General features: G+C 31.4%; 1 protein-coding gene across 1 annotated transcript; it reads left to right on the forward strand.

Annotated features, from left to right (window-relative positions):
• Window positions 1-4,073: 4,073 nt before the first annotated feature.
• LOC107017119 lies at window positions 4,074-4,649 on the forward strand. Its single transcript, XM_015217393.2, has 2 exons — window positions 4,074-4,234; window positions 4,315-4,649. The coding sequence occupies exons 1-2, from the start codon at window positions 4,171-4,173 to the stop codon at window positions 4,473-4,475; spliced, it is 225 nt and encodes a 74-aa protein (XP_015072879.1). The 5' UTR covers window positions 4,074-4,170; the 3' UTR covers window positions 4,476-4,649.
• The last annotated feature ends 12,717 nt before the right edge of the window (window positions 4,650-17,366 follow it).

A 17,366-nucleotide genomic window follows, 5' to 3' on the forward strand; every position in this document is an offset into this window, starting at 1 on the left:
GAGTACATGACAAATAAAAATTGTCAAATACTTTGATACTTTGAAGGAGCTTTTAGTATCAGCAACTTTGTAAATGAGAGTTAAAGAACTTGATACAGAATTACTACCATAATTAATAAAATTATCTGCAATTCATTATACGGCATAATAACAAGGTATACTCCTTAATTTACGTGGATTCTTTTTCTTCTCATGAATATAGCGCCACTTTTTGATCTACAACTCTAACGTCAAGAGCTCACCCCAGTATCTGAATCCCAAAAGATGCTCGAACTTGTACTATGATCTGAAGGGTGTAGAAGTGTAGTACGAGTACCAACAAGCATAGGCTAACTGAACTCCAAAGATAAAACAAGTAAATACAACATTTAAATAAGGAAACACATCACACAAGTATCTATCGAGGAGATATAACATGATAATACAGATAATATGAACGAAGGAATAGTGTACACTAAGTAAGAGACCGAGACAAAGGAACATACATGAAGGCGCAAGCTCAACAACCTAATAATGATAAGATCCTACTACGGAAGTCAACTAACCAAGGAAAGAACAACAGTAATACTGCTACTCAACATAACCACAACTGAATATAAGAGCACTAAGATAGGGCAAAACCCACCACTTAAGCAACTAACAATCAATTCGACGTAATATACACAATTGTAGTCAAACAATAACCTATTCAGACATCCATAGTACAAACGACAAACATAACTCAATCGGCTCCTATAAGACCGGTAGGTGCAAACAATAACCAACTATATCGATGATAGATAATGCGTATGAATGCATGTATTATAGTAGAAACCGGTTGATCCATCAACACAAAGTTCCACACAACCAAGTATATACACCTCGCTACCTCCTGTCCCTGTAGCTAGGTATGAACCATGTGACTCCTCCTCATGTTCAGAGGGACCCATATGAGACACGAGAAGTCAGTATACACCGTCTGATCCCGATATTGAAGGGAATATAGAGATAGAGAAACTCAGATGAGGAACTATGATTCCAATCTATATTTTACCGAAGGAAATAACGCTGCCTATATATAGGAACATAACAACATAAAGCTAACCTATTCCTAAATAACTGCTAGTTATTCTCTCCCACAAGTTAGGAGTTTTAGCTACCCAAAGACTAGGTAAAACAGACTCCCAAGTATAGCAAAACTGTTAACAAATCCTCCATTAAACTGATGTTTCTAACACAGTTTATAGAGCTTCAACTTCTTCAAATGAGTAGATACCGAGTATTCTTCTGAACTTGAGAAAACTTTCCTTCTTCAAAACCTTAGTGAAGATATCTGCTACTTGGTCTTGACTCTTGCAGTAATGCAACTCAATTATACCATCATTTGTAAGGTCTCTTAAGAAATGATACCTCACATCTATGTGCTTCAGTGCTTGCTTCTCCCGTGAAACACCGGATTTTTTGATGGCTGAGCTATTCTCACAATATATGGGAGTTGCATAAGCCTGCTTGCAGTTAACTTCCTGAAGCAACTCCACCAGATGACTTGACTTGCACATGTTGTTGCAGCAACAAACTCTGCTTCTGTGGTGGATAAAGTTACAATAGGCTGCTTCTTTGATTACCAAGAAATGAAATTTAATCCCAACATAAACAGTAAACCGCTAATACTCTTTCTATCATCTCAATCTCCGGCATAATCACTATCTGTAAACCAATATAAAAAAAGAAGTTTCAATATATGAAGATCCAAGACACAAATCTACAAATTTCAACCTTTTAACCTTCAACATAGTTTTTAGAATAATAAATTAAAAAGAGAAAAAAATAATAACAAAAGTTTTTAATAAATTTTCCCGCTGTCAAACGTGTGCGCAGGAGCGGCTCAAGCATATTAGCGGTCTAAAACAAAAAATTAAACGAGGCCTTAAACTTGAATCATCATTAACTTTATGGAATTGGTTTCTTCTAGTTTTAATTTGATAATATAACCACTCTTATTTTAAATTATTTTTCATGAGATATAGTACTTCAAATATGTCAAATTTCTTCTATAATTCCTTCATTTTTCATGAAAAAATTATTTTTTTTTACAAATAGTATTCAATATTTGTTAAAAAAACTTATAACCTATTATTATGAAATGAGTAACTTTCACATATAGCAAACAAAAAAATCATATTTGTATGCTACAACAAAAGTTTGCATAAGGCGCTCCATAGCAAACATATAAATGTATAATTCTTTATACATATACAATTGTATGATTCGTTGGCCTATTTCGCCACAATTGTATAATTCATTGGCTTATTTCGCTGCAATTGTATAATTCGCTGGCCTATTTCGTTGAATATCTATATAAAATTACATTTATATGCAATTGAATCGAAGTAAAATGTTTGTATATTGTATAATTATAAGTGTATAGGAAAAAAATATATGTTTTTGCTTGTGTGTACACTATTTTCTCTCGCTTTATACAAAACGAAAACACAATTTATACACTTTTGTTGTATAAAGCGAGAGAAATTTGCACTTCGCTGTAATTGTATAATTCGCTGGCCCATTGCGCTGCAATGTCTGTAGAAAATTTGCATTTGTATACAATTGAATCGAAGTAAAATATTTGTATATTATATAATTAAGTGTATAGCACGAAGATATATATTTTTGCATGTGTATATACAATTTTCTCCCGCTTTATACAAAACAGAAACACAATTTATACACGTCTGTTCTATAAATCGAGAGAGGAGAGCAGAGGGAGAGTGGCGAGTGAGAATAGGAGAGTGGCGAGCGAGAGTTTAGAGAGAGACGACTGACAAACGTTTGCTATGAGGCACAATTAAATCAAACAATAACTACTCCATGTTTATTTTAGATTATTAGTTTGCTATTCTGTACAACTATGCCTTATAAAAATCAGGTCCCTCAAATTTGGGTGCCTAAGACATGTTCTTTTGTTAACACTGTCGAGCCACCCGTGCTTGTGTGTATCACTTGCCAATATAAATGTGGTTGTGACATTTTAAGGGGATAAAAATTTCAATTATAAATAGTTTTAGAGGGTTATAACACTCCTTAAAGAATAGGCATAATACATATATTGGACCCTAAACTTGGCTTCAAATTTTAACTTTGACCTCCAACTTTCATAGTGCACAAATAGACACTTTAACTATCCTACCTTTCAATAAATAAACACGCGATTTTTACATTCAAAGAGCGTGAAAGACAATCGCTTCAATGTGTATAAATGAGCCACTCAATGACTGCCAACTAGTTAAATACTTTACACGTCGATTTTAGATCTAAAAAAAAAATCAAAATTAATTTTTATTTATATTGAAGAATCAAAAATAATTTTAATTTTAATTTACATACAAGAATCAAAACTAATTACTCCTACTGGTTTTTAGAGCTTGGAGCTCATTGTTTGACGGAGCTTAGAGGTTTGTTGATGGTTGGCATCTTGATTTAGGTTTTTTGTGGTTGTTGGGTCTGTTTTAATAGGGTTTTGGGGGTCATTTGGTTGCTGCTTTTATGTCCGGTTTGAGCTGCAGGTTGCAGCAGTGTTATTTCGTAATGGTTCTCGCCGGAGACAGCGGATCTGCTGGGTTTGGGGTCGGGTATTTGGTGGGTTTTGCGAGCTGAAAGCTTGTTCGCTTCATGGTTTATTCTCCGGTGAAGAGGAAGAAGCAGAATGGCTGGGTAAAATGAATGGGGATTTTGGGTTGCCGGAGATTGGCCGGAATTCAGGGAGTAGAATTGTCATTTCACCATTTTTTTTTCGTTGTGGGCCATGAAAATTACTCCTCACGCGCGTTTAATACGTGCATTTCACGATTTTTGCCAGGTTGGACTCGCGTGTTTATTTATTAAAATGTAGAATAGTTAAAGTGCTTATTTGTGCATTATGAAAGTTGGAGGTCAAAGTTAAAATTTGAAGTCAAGTTTAGGGTTCAATATATGTATTATGCCTAAAGAATAAGTGTATAGTTGAAAAATCGATCATAACTTAAGGGGCATTTGATCATTTTCTCTTTAATAACCCGTTGAAAAAAAAAGTGACTAGTCGCCCAATTTTCCGGACCATTGCGGGCCGATCCGAATCCGCCCGTTTCTCTGTTACCCGAGCTGAGGGGCAGACAAATTGGGTGCTACGAGTATACTAATAATACAAACAGAAAAATGTGGAAAGACAGAGGACCAGGAGTGAAGATCCTATGGCTTTGGGCCATTGGAACTGCTGGAAGTATACCCTTGCTTCTTTTTCATCATCGTTTTTTGAGGTTTACCTTTTTCCCCAAAACTTCAGTTTCTTCTTTTTTGCAGTTTTAGTAACAAGCGTAGTGAGGACCAGACTGCGGGATATGGAGGAGTTTATGAACGCTCAGCAACAAACGCCTGGGCCTATTGATTCACCTGCAATAAGCGATAATGATGATCATCAATCATTGAATTCTGAGGATTTCATTCGGGAGGAGAAAGGGTGAATAATAGTCTTGTATGCTATGTGTTTGATGAATTGTCTGAATGGTGATTTTAGTTATTCCTTTACAGAATTTGGAATTATTCGACTCTTTTCTGGTTTTTCCTTTTAAAGTTTTTAATCAATTTGCAAGGTTCATATGTTGGATCATCTTTGTTTGAAAGCATAATTTCATACATATACCCTTTTAACTTGGCTTCCATTGGTATCTATGCCCTCAAACTTTGAGTTTGCACGAGTAGACATTTAAACTTGTATAAAATTGAATAAATAGACATATTTGTCATACATGGCATCGTATATGACAATTTTGTGTGGTGTCCTACGTGCATTACGCCACGTAGAACGTGTGTTTGTATTTGTTTAATTTTACATTAGTTTGAGTGTCTATTTGTGTACATTTCAAAGTTGAAGATCACATATGCAAACTGAAGCTAAGTTAAAGAACATATTTATGTACTATGTCTTGTTTAAATGTTGTATAAAGTAGAACAACTAAATTCGTTGATTTCCTTAATTGAGAAGTTATACCCGGTAAAAGGGATCTTTCTTCATATTTAGCAAATCATTCATCTGCTGGTGTAGTTTTTGAAGCTAGGGGTCGTTTTGTAGTTGGTTTGGAGGTGAGTTATGCATGTATTAAATTCTGCTAAGTAATACTAGCATGTTTGGGACTTAGTTAAGAGGTAAGCTATTCATGTATAACTTCATCAAACTCAGTAACCAGACTCTTCTTCCCATGCAATGGAATTTTTTTTTTTTTTGAAACTGGTAACTTACCATGAGTTCTATGCTCTGCACGAGTTGTGGCCTCATTCTATCATACAACATGTTCTTGTCATATACCATCAATGAGACTTCACTTGACTTTTGATAGAGTGGACCAGAGAACACAATAAAGCTATAAAAATGCACTCTTGCGATTGTTACCTCTGCTTAATATACAATGGCGTTACTCTGCATTTCTTTTGTATCATAGATCTGAAATAGTAGATAATCTACTTATGACTTATCTAATTTGTTACTACTGTTGACTTCTGGGCTTGTTTATACCTCCTTCATTTTAGAGATTTCGGGTTGGTGGCTAATCTACTTAGCTAACTTGTTTCTAATACAACTTGCCCTCGATCAGGTTTTGGTTTAGTGGTGAGAGCAATGTTTTTCGAACCCTACCACATACAATAGCCTAGTATTAAGTTGAGAAGGGTAGACGGGCGGGCCAAAATTGTGAACAACTGGCTCTTCAAGATTTCTTAGTTATTAGGGGTCGTTTGGTAGAGTGTTTTAGAGAAAATAATGCTTGCATTGACTTGATGTATTAGTACTACCTTGTTTGGTACACTTTTCCAACCTATGCATAACTAATGCTTGTATTAGTATTGAAGAGTGTATTACTAATACCATCTATTTCTATGCATTAGTAATGCAATGAGTTCTAATTCATGCATTAACATTATTAAAGATACAATTGCCCTTGAAAACTTTTTGACATCCTTTCCGCTATATTTATGGAGGGTATTTTTGTAAATAATTTTTTTTTCTAAAAAAATTATGTAATGCATAATATTTTTTAGTAATACCAAACCAAACGTTGCATATGAAAATTTCATCATAACTAATGCAAGCATAACTAATACAAACATTACTAATACACTATATTGCATTATTCTTATATACTCTACCAAACGACCCCAAGTATAGCGTTTCTAATATGACTTCTCTGTTTCTAATATGACTTCTCTGTTTGTGTTTGTGTTTTCTGTATTATGGAAGATACTCCAATGTTTAAGTCAGCATATTAACACTTGACCGAGAACTCAAAATGCAGTGCTAGTAACTCACAACACTATAGGAGCTACAAGTGGAAAATATGGAGGTAGTTACTCTAGAATGCTCTCAGCATATGCAACAACTCAATGCCCACGTGATTTGGTTATTGGTTTAGTATATTTTAATAAAATCGATAAATCTAACAGATAATACATGTCAATATCCCCTTCTAAACCTGATGATTTTGAAATTCATGGTATTGAACTTTTAATTAGATTATTGCATGAACAGATTTTCAAGATCAGAAGTCAAACGTGTTTGGTTCAACACTGAATATATGAATGAAGAGATGAGTAGAGCATGTTCAGTGCAAGCTAGTTAATTATACTCTAAAACTCTGCATTTTACTTACTACTTTATATAATTATTTAATATTAAGGCTAGAAAGAATGTAATATAATAAGTTATCTTTTCTTAATTAAAAAGTAAAATAAAATATCTATTTTTGAATCGAATAAAATTACCTAAAAAACTATATTGATCTGAATTACCAGCAGGTAATTTAGCACATTCCAATTAGGATTTAGGGGATGGACCTATTATTTATTTTTTAAAATATGAGGGTAGGGCGAAGGGAGAATGAGGTACGGGATCACAGTCTTAATATATTTTAAAAAATAGAAAATGTTATAAATACATTGAATTAAGTGCATTGTCTATTAAGCTTATCATAAACTTATTCTTATCATGAATATGTATTTCCAAGGTGATATGAACCTTTTTGGGATAGAAATGTATCTACTAATGTGACATTAGACATGGTGACCTTTTGGTTGATTTCTCTACCTATAAATAGAGATATCATTCACCATTGTAATATACACTTGAATAAGAAGAAAGTCTTCTCCTATATCTACTACTCTTATCTTCTTTCTTTATACTTATATTATTTTGAGCTTAGATTTTATAACACGTTATCAGCACGAGTATGCTCTAAAGGTTGTAGCACTTCGCAAAAATGTTATAGTTGAAACACTTGTGAGCAGGAACGTGTTTTATTTATTTTTTCAAAAGTTCCTCTTATACTAATAATTTATTTTAGTATATCTGTATTATATGAAAACGTAGAACATATTGGTTTGTTTTACTTTAACAATTTTATATATTGGTTTATGATTATACTAACAGTTCTTCGTTTCAGAAAAGAATTGAAGGATAAAAAGAAGTAAATTTTCATGTTGATTTTCTAAGTGTTAATTATGAGGAACTTATTAATATTTATAATTGCTAGAGGTGAGAAAACTCTCAACCTTATTTTGACTATATTTGCTTCTATAATTCTTGATTACATTTACAGGCTCATGGTTGAGTTTTATTGGTATTGACTTATATGACATTGATTGAAGGATAAGACGATGGATTCAAGTCCCTCCGCACCAAAAGGGTAAGACATCTGGTTAAAGTCCGGATGCACATAATAAAAAATATTTGAGGATAAGACGATAGATTCAAGTTCTATCGCACCAAGGGGGTAAGACATCAATTTGAGTTTTGATGCACCATGATGATAAGGATTGGGTTCAAGTCCCATAAAATTTGGTCTAACACGCCTTATATGGGTAAGACATTAAGTTTGAGTCAATGCACCATAGTGATGATAACATGATGACTAAGGAAAAATAATATATCTTTGATGAAATGAAATTCGTCTCATTAAATTTGCTCTATTCCCTAAAGCGAATGCGGTAGCAGTATATGATAAGTTTGAAATCCGCCCTGATAGAATATGTGCCTTCACTTAACAAGTAATGGACCAGGTCCCTTACTACACTCCAGAAAATTACCAGAAAGTTAAATGCAGTAAAATCAACACAATGATTTTACGTGGAAACCTCCTTGCTTAAGGGAGTAAAACCACGACCTGTTCCACAGGATTTTCAATCGTTTTCACTAATCTTCAAAAGCAAAAGTAAAACACGATTACAACAAACGTAAGAAAGAGTTATCAATCTTACAGTTAAGCAACAGTCCCTATTGCTTAACAAGCCTAAGTAGAAAACTATCTACCCACTAAGCTATCCCACCTGGACAACCTAGACTTTCAACACTACACACTGATTCCTTTATAGATTCAGGAATAGTTTACAAGTTAAGAACGAGAGAATGTATTCCTAAACAACTATACGAAAAGCTCCAGAGATTGCTGTTGTTCTTGGAATAATTCTGCCTTTGTTTTCTAGTAGCCTTTGCAAGTGTTCTTGAAGAGGTTTCTCTCAAGTTGCAAAAACTACCAAAAAATGTTTAGGAAAGTGTCTTTTGTATAGACAAGTCACTTTCCTAAACTTCTTTGCCATTGGTTGGAAAAGTCACACTTTCTGACGCCATCGGGAAGTGTGCACCTACTTTCTGTACCATCTCCAGCTGGCAGTCGACTGACTCATCATCATGAGAGCCTGGTACCTCTACTAGGTCCCTGGGTTTGTTTCATTTGCAATACTCAAACAAGAACCCTGCAATACTCAAGTAAGAACCTGCAATACTTAAGTAATAAACCCGGTACCTTTACAAGGTCCCTAAGTTTGTCAAATCATCAAAACTACAAATAACACGCCCAATTGCTCCATTCTATCATATGAATGTGGTAGCAGTAAATAGTCATAATTGTGGTAATTATAAAAGGAAGAACACTATGGGTTCTTCAAATAGTCCTTCAAAATGTGAAGGCAATTTTTATTATCAAAATGATATGAAATGTCATTGGACTTGTAAATGTTGTCAACCCAATAATTTGACAAGTTTATAAATCATCCATCAAGAGACAAGAAGATAAAGTGATAGTACACTTGATCTTTCAAAATGATGTTGAGGTGTGTCATGAAAATATGATAAATTTTAAAACCATGACAATGTACTTATAATACATATAAATGATTAGTCCATTCCTTGAAGAGAATGTGACTTTTGATGAGTATAGTGAATGCTCGACATTTCTATTAGAGAATTGGTCAAGATGTGATAAAACATTATGGGTTGAATATATGCCACAACTCACCTCTATGGGAGGTTTGAAAAAAAAAATATATGCCAAAACTCACCTCTACGGGAGGTTTAAGAGGAAATAAATTTTATTTGGCAGAAATGATTAATGGTATTGTACGTTTAAACGTCAGTATGGTATGTTTATTGTGAACTACCGAAAGGGCAAAAGAAAGAAACAGTTCTTGCCTATAAGGGTTGTGGTCATTATAGTGTGGCAATACAAATTTGTCATTGGTTGTGTACCTATGGTACAACAAAAGTAAAGCAAGAAACATGTCTTGCTCGTAATGATTTTGACCATGACAATAGTAATATAATTTCCTCCTTGAAGGAGATGCTCACCATATGGGATGGTTTCATGCAATATGCGATAATACACAAAATTAATGGCAAGCTCTAATGAGTTGTGATATTGCCAGAGAAATAATATTGGGGTGCGGATGTAGTAAGTCTCAAAAGAAACTTTTTAAGTTTCGGATGAATTGAAAAGAAATATTGAGACTATAAATTATGCAAAGATTTATTATCTTCATATTACTACAACCGAAGAGGTTTATAAGTATTTATGTAAAAGATTATCCCACTTTTCCTCTTGTTTGTTGTAGACAAACATGAACATGTTGATGAAGTCACGTGCAAAAGTAAATTATACGTGTACTGAAATAAATATCAGTTGGCATGACCAGTTAACCATCATGGTTTGGATGTGATGCAAATATAATTGAGAATTTATGTGGCTTATATGATAAAGAAATAAAAGATTCTTCAAGAATTCTTTTGTGTTGCTTGTTCTCATTGTACCAGCTTAGGTTGGGATTGTAATCCCTTGAAGTTTTTGGAACATATAAAAAGGTGAATATGGGCCCATTCACCTGCCATGTGGATCATTTGCAACTATATGATAGATGCATCTATGCGATGATCACATGTTCTTTGTTGTCAACTTACAAATTGGTGTTTGTAAGGTTGTTTGCTCGAATTGTTAAATTAAGAGCACAACTCCAAATTAAGAAATTATATTGATAATGCTGATTGATTTAGCAAAAATTGTATGCCTCCAATTATAGCTAAATCATGGTAATGAGAACAGAAATCCCAAATAAAATTTGGTATGAAATAAATTTATTTAACATGTAGCAAAACATGTATGCATCAAGCCAACAAGGTCTCCCCAATAAATTGGTTCAGGGTCAGGAACCATATAATTTTCATCTGAAATGTTAAATGTGCGGTTATGATTTTAATTGCTCCACCAAGCACAAAGATGAATTCCCAAATAAGGTTGGGATGAATTTAGATTTTCTAACATTAGGGGGAGAGATGATTTTGACAGCTGAAAATTATGTGTGAGCTTAATTATGAATTATCTAGATCCTCGTTAAATATATATGTGAACTTAAAGTTCAAGGGATAATTCATTTGCATAATGTTGCAAATCAGTTGCTAGATAAAATGTACTAACCTTATGATATAATTCAGCTGCAAATGCTTCAATGTGAAGTCCTTGAAGGACAGAGTTTATGATACGCCGGAAGCGTAATAGACCAATCGATTCTAAACATAAAATTCCTTGAAGAAGTAGAGGAACAAATGATCAATATGATCATGATAATAAGGCAAGTGCTATAAAGAGCACATTGACATAACACTTCATAAAACCTCTGAAAAGGTTCAGGTATCTGAAAAATAATAAAAAATGAAGAGATCTCGATAAGTTATGTCTTGTTGGAATCGATATCAAATACCGTCGACGTTATCTTTGATATGAGGTATCACTTAATGATATAAATTGTGACGAGGATGTTGAATTCAAATCTGTCATAGAGTGTGGACAGATAAATGGTTGACCAAGTAAAATGCATAATTCAAGTATATCGTTTCACTTAGAAAAGTGACATTTTGGACTGATTGTCCATAAATCAAGGTATAATGTCAGTGGGGTACAAATAAATTATTATGCGATAGTATAACCGTAAGATATCAAGTACGACTTGTGCCTTGGGGTATAAAGATTTGTCGCAAGAATCCTGACATTATTGGAGATGTTTTCTCCTATGGCGGATGCAATGAGGTTTATTTTGATCTGACAACATACGAAAAACTTAAATGCATATAATGAATAATTGTCATGTCTAGCTAGACAATGAAGGTTATATGAAAATCCTTGAAACAATCGAGGTGACTGAAGCATATAAGAGTTTGAAAGAAACTTTTTCAATAAAACTTTAAGAATCCTTATATGAATTGAAATAGTCAAGGAAGAAAAGGGTACAAAAGAATGACCCTAATTGTCATTGTATTTTTATGAAAAGGTCTTGGTAAGACAGAATTTTGTCTTGACCTACAGATTGATAATTTGACAAATGAAATATTTGTCTATTAGTGCACATACACAAATATGTTTTGATGCATTTTTATATGGATAAATCGCATTCATTGAGTACCCCAATGATTATGAGATCACTTGACATAAATGATGATTCAGTTTGATCTCAAAAGAAGGATGAAGAGTTTCTTGGTGATGAAACTCCATATCTTGGTGTAATCAAGGCACTAGTGCATCTTACTAACAATATTTGACCAGATATTTATTTTGCAGTAATTTTACTGGTAAGATTCAGTTTCTCCCCGATAAAAGGACATTGAAATGGTGTTGAGCACATAATTGAATATCCTCGAAGGACCATAGTTATGAGTTTATTCTATTCCGAGGAATCCAAGACAAAATTGATTGTTTATGCAGATGTAGAATATTTATCTGATTCGCATAAAACACGATCTCAAACACGCTATTTGTTTTCATGTGGAGGCACAATAATATCCTTGCGATCAATAAAGCAAAAGTTGCTACGCAGAAATAAAAGCCCTCTATGAAGCAAGTCGAAAGTGCGTCTGATTGAGATAAATGACACACCATATTCAGGAAATGTGTGGTTTTTCTTTGAAAAAGAATATACCGACCACAATATACGAAGATTGGAGACATCATCACAAGTAATTAAGTGATGTTTTAATCAGGGGGAGTATAATACGCGTTGCACTCTTTTTCCCTTGATCGAGATTTTTTTCCACTAGGTTTTCCTGGCAAGGTTTTTAATGAGGCAACAAATAGTGCGTATCAAAAGATATGTGTACTCTTTTTCCTTCACTAGAATTTTTTTTCCCACAGAGTTTTTCCTAGTAAGGTTTTAACGAGACACATTATCTATGGACATACAAGGGGGAGTGTTATAAATACATTGAATTAAGTGGATTGTCCATTAAGCTTATCATAAACTTATCCTTATCATGGATATGTATTCCCAAGGTGATATGAACCTTTTTGGGATAGAAATGTATCTACTAATCTGACATTAAACATGATGACCTTTTGGTTGATTTCTCTACCTATAAAAAGAGATATCATTCACCATTGTAATATATCTTGAATAAGAAGAGAGTCTTTTCCTACATCTACTTCTCTTATCTTCTTTCTTTGTACTTATATTATTCTGAGCTTATATTTTATAACAGAAAAAAAAATAAATTGGTAAATTGTATCTTGTTTTATTAAATTATATTTATTTTTGACCATTTAGATTTCTTTTCTGGACATAACAGTACATACTTGAGGAACGATTAATTGGTTAACGTTGAGATAAATTTGTGGATTCGACTTTTGAGCCTTTCAACAATTAACTAATTTTACCTTTCTAATATATATTACATATTTTAATTGAACAAGAGGAGAAAAAAAGAGGAGATATAATTTTTTCCTTCTTCGTACTTTTTATATATAATTTTTTAAAAGGCGTGTCAATATGAAACAAAGAAAGTAATTAGTATGGACCAATTCATTATTGACTTATCAATTAGAGGATAAAGAAAGTAATTAGCATGGACCAACCCATTGTTAACTTATCAATTAGGGAAATCCCCCTCCCCAAACTTCTTTTTTAAATGTGACAATCAATATGAAACGGAGAAAGTAATTAGTATGGACCAAACTCATGGTCCATTGTTAACTTATCAATTAGGGAATGCCCACCCTGCCACCCTCTATTTGGGTAAAAATTGTTAATTACTACTTGCAAATTACACCACATTCAAGTGGTCAGGCAAATTTGGTCATCCTCATTGATATTTTAGATAAAATAATAGGTTAACAACTCATAATTTGATATATTATTTTCAACATATTTTTTCTGTCCACTATTGATTTGACAACAATAATTAAGAAGCAGATGCATGATAAGTGTAGTTTAACCAAATCATCTTTATGAAAATATGTCATTTACACATTGAAAAATGAACAGAATTTAATAAATAGAATAAAATAGACACAAAATGAAATATTATTTATTAATTTTATAAATTAAACAAAAATTATTGGATATATAGAAAAAATATTTTATTTCAAAAATTATTTTATTAGATGTATTTACAAAGCCAAATATTAAATTATTTTGAAATTATTATACTTCAAGAGTTGGCAAAATTGAAAGAAAGTGTTAGACACTTAATTGTCTTAAAAAAAGACAAGTGTCGTTACACTTGGCAAATAACTTTTCATGCACTTTTACACTTGTCAAGATGGAAGGCAATTTGTTGGCATATAAAATTATTTGTTAACATTGAAGAAAAATCTATACTCCCTCAAGTTTCTCTCTTTATATTTTCTCCTTTTAAGTTAATTATTTTTTGGCTTTGATATTTCATTTCCCCTGCTGATGTTAATTAATTTGCTGATTCAAGTTAGAAATGCTTATTTAATCCGAGGAAAATATATTTTACCGTTGAAATAATTTCTTACGACAGTGCTTAGTACGACTCAAGTAATTATCAATCTATGCACTAATATTTATATATCATAGTAATGATATTTATCTTATTTTTAGGACTATTATTTTGTTAAATAATAAATTTTATTATTATTATCATTGTGAAATTTCTAATATTTCTCGAACAGGATATTTAAAATGATATTGTGAACAAATAAAGATGGAGAGGAAGAATATTTTTGAGAATGATACAAAAATAATGCTCGAGGTAATTATCTTAATGTTTTATGTATAACAAAATATGGCCTTAAACGATATTTTAGTTAGAGACTTAAAAATTAAATAATTATCATATGTGTTTATTAAAAAAAATATATTTTTCTTAAACTTTTTAAATGCAAATTGTTGCTTGATTTTTTTAATAGATTTTCTTTTTTGGTCAAGTACTAGTTTTAAGTAAATTTTATCAATATCTTTTTACTAAGACAGTCATCAGATGAATTGTTAACATAACTCTTTAGATAATAAATTATATAAGAGCAAGAGTTAAAATCGTCGAATTCGATTTAAGAAATTGATAATGTGATCCTAACATCAATGCACTTGTTGTAATGCTTGAAGTAGATATCAATAAAAATATAATTTGTGCTTCATCTTGTTCAATATTTTTCGACTATTAATTTATATTTTTAATATACTATTACTCTAACGAATCAAAAGTTCCAAGCAAGAAGAATAAAGAAGTATTACATAGGACTTTTATTAGCCAAAAAAATAAGGAGGCAAAACAATATTTTTTGATTTCTCCCATTTGAATAGGGTTAAAGAAAATAAAATGATATTTATTTTTATTTTTTAAAACATATTTTTATCATAAATAATTATTTTACTTATAAAAAATTAACATATAATTTATTAAAATTTAAGACCCATTTTTTTGTGGCCTAGGATATATGCCTTAGTTGGTTTAACATAGAGCCATGCAAGTAATTAAGCCATGCCAATTAGGGGTGGGACCTATATATATACTCTCCAAAATATATAGTTCTAGAAACTTTCCACAAAATATTAAAAATATTCTATAGCTATTACTTTCGAACTACTTTACTAAAAATAAATGATTTAAAGAAAATCATTTTAAATAATTGGAAATGATATACATTGACTAATTAATACAACAAATCTTGATAAGCGCACACACATATTTGAAGTGATTGTTTAGATTAATTAGTTTTATTTATTGAAGAAAGATTAAAAATAGCATATTTATGTTTTAAAATAAATTTTAAAAAAGTAAAAAAAAAAACTTTAAATAAACAAAATAAAAAAATTCTACACTAGATCGGGCGGGGCACATTAATTTTTTGTTCACTTTTGACTGAATTATCACACCCCAACCCCCCTCTAGTATAGTGTTTTGCCACAGTTATATTAGTCCGTTCAATAATAATTGTCTATTATATTAAAAATAGTTATTTAATAATATTTTTTAGTTTAGAAAATCAAGAGCAATTTGTTTTTTGTATCTAATTTATCTTTGCTATTAAATATTAAGCATTTATAATTTGAAACATTTTTCAAACATTAAATATAATAAAATCAAATGATAGTGATATCAACCCTAATATTTATTATTTCTTAAAAATGTATCAAATTAATAATAGACAATTATTATCGAAGAGTAGTTTTTTTTTTCGGGAGTTATCCAAGGAAAATCAATTTGGGTCTTTCTTTTTGTTTTTTCTTCTTCTTTATTTATCTTTTTTTTTTAAAAAAAAATAAAAATTAATACACTACTTATGTCTATTTAACATGTGTTAGTTCAAAAAGACAAAGCTATTATTTTAATTAATTAATGATTTAATGTGGTTAGCTGAATAATATAAGGATCAAAATTGGAATAAGACAGTAACTCAAGAATCATAATTGTTATTTTCTCAACTAATAAATAAAGATATAATATATAAAAGACAAATTAAAATGATTATACTTGTATCAGATTATAAAGTAAATCTTTTTACTTGTGACTTTGTCAAGTGAACACTTAAACTTAATGAAATATAATATTTAAAATCCTTTTTTCATTTGAAGAGGGTGCGTGTGATACAACCAAATACACATGAAAATCCACATCATTTTTTAATGACGAGTCAGAAATTAAATATTAAAAAATAAATATTTTCTTTAAAAGAAAATTTTTCTTCTCAAAGTACGTTGCACCTCCTTTCCCATCTCTTTCAATAAACCCTAGCCGCCTCCAAATTCCAAACCCACCTCCCACTCCCATCTTTTTTCACCTGTCTTAATTAAGCACAAAAGCTACACCTGCTGCCATAGCTATAGCTTGTGAATTGGGTGTTCTCATTTGGTAAATTTAAAACAATATGAATTTTGTTTCACATAACACTTTGAAATTCAAGAATCCTTAGAAAATTGTTGAGAATACATAAATCTCCAAAGACCAAAAAAACTGAATTGAAGCAATAATGGAGATTTTAACAGTGACGGTGCAATTTTCTTTCTGATCTCCAACAAAAAGCTGAAATCGAGTCAATGGACCAGCTTTAGAATGATTCCTTGAGCTACTACAATCAATACATTCTTGTCATCTTCATTTAACAATCCGGGCGACGAGTTCAACGATGAGTTATTTGACTCAGTCGTTTTGATTTGGAGTTGAGTTATCAAATTTCTCAATTCAACTCGTATAATTTTGATATTTGAGCTTTCAATTTACAGAGAAAATTTCAATATAACCTCCAAATTAAAAGCTCAAATTATGTAACCCATTTTAAATTTAAAGACAAATAAATCAGCCCAAAGAATTATTAAAACAAAAAAGTTCTTCTTCTTTCCAATATGTATGTATGTTTGAATGATGAGTAATTTCTAACAAAGTTAAATTACAAAAAGAATTAATGATGAAAAATATGACCTAATTTCTTCTCTGCAGGAAAAGAGAAGAAGGGGATATTTTTGTTTTTTCTATTTTTTTTCTGATTATATGTGTATTTTAATGAAAAACATTAATTTTACGCTTTTGACTCATTTCCAGCTAAGCAATTTGTTTAAAATATTATGTTTCATTGAGTTTAAGGATCCACTTGACATTCATAGAAGAGTCTACTTTACAATGCGATACAAGTATAAAGACTTATCAAACGATTCTGCCCATATAAAACAATAATTTCTTAAGGGACATCTAAATACATAAAAAATGTGACAAATAAAGTGGTCCGTGGGAGTAGTACTACTCTATGATCACTTCATGATTTCCTTTCTTCAACATGCATACAATTTTAAATTAGTAAGTTTGTCATCGTTAT

Source organism: Solanum pennellii, chromosome 4 (assembly GCF_001406875.1).
Source record: "Solanum pennellii chromosome 4, SPENNV200".
NCBI lineage: Eukaryota > Viridiplantae > Streptophyta > Magnoliopsida > Solanales > Solanaceae > Solanum > Solanum pennellii.

Coding starts and splice junctions, on each gene's coding strand:
- LOC107017119 (XM_015217393.2), top strand. CDS start 4,171: ATGTGGAAAGACAGAGGACCAGGAGTGAAGATCCTATGGCTTTGGGCC. Junction 4,235..4,314: donor GGCCATTGGAACTGCTGGAA/GTATACCCTTGC, acceptor TCTTTTTTGCAG/TTTTAGTAACAAGCGTAGTG.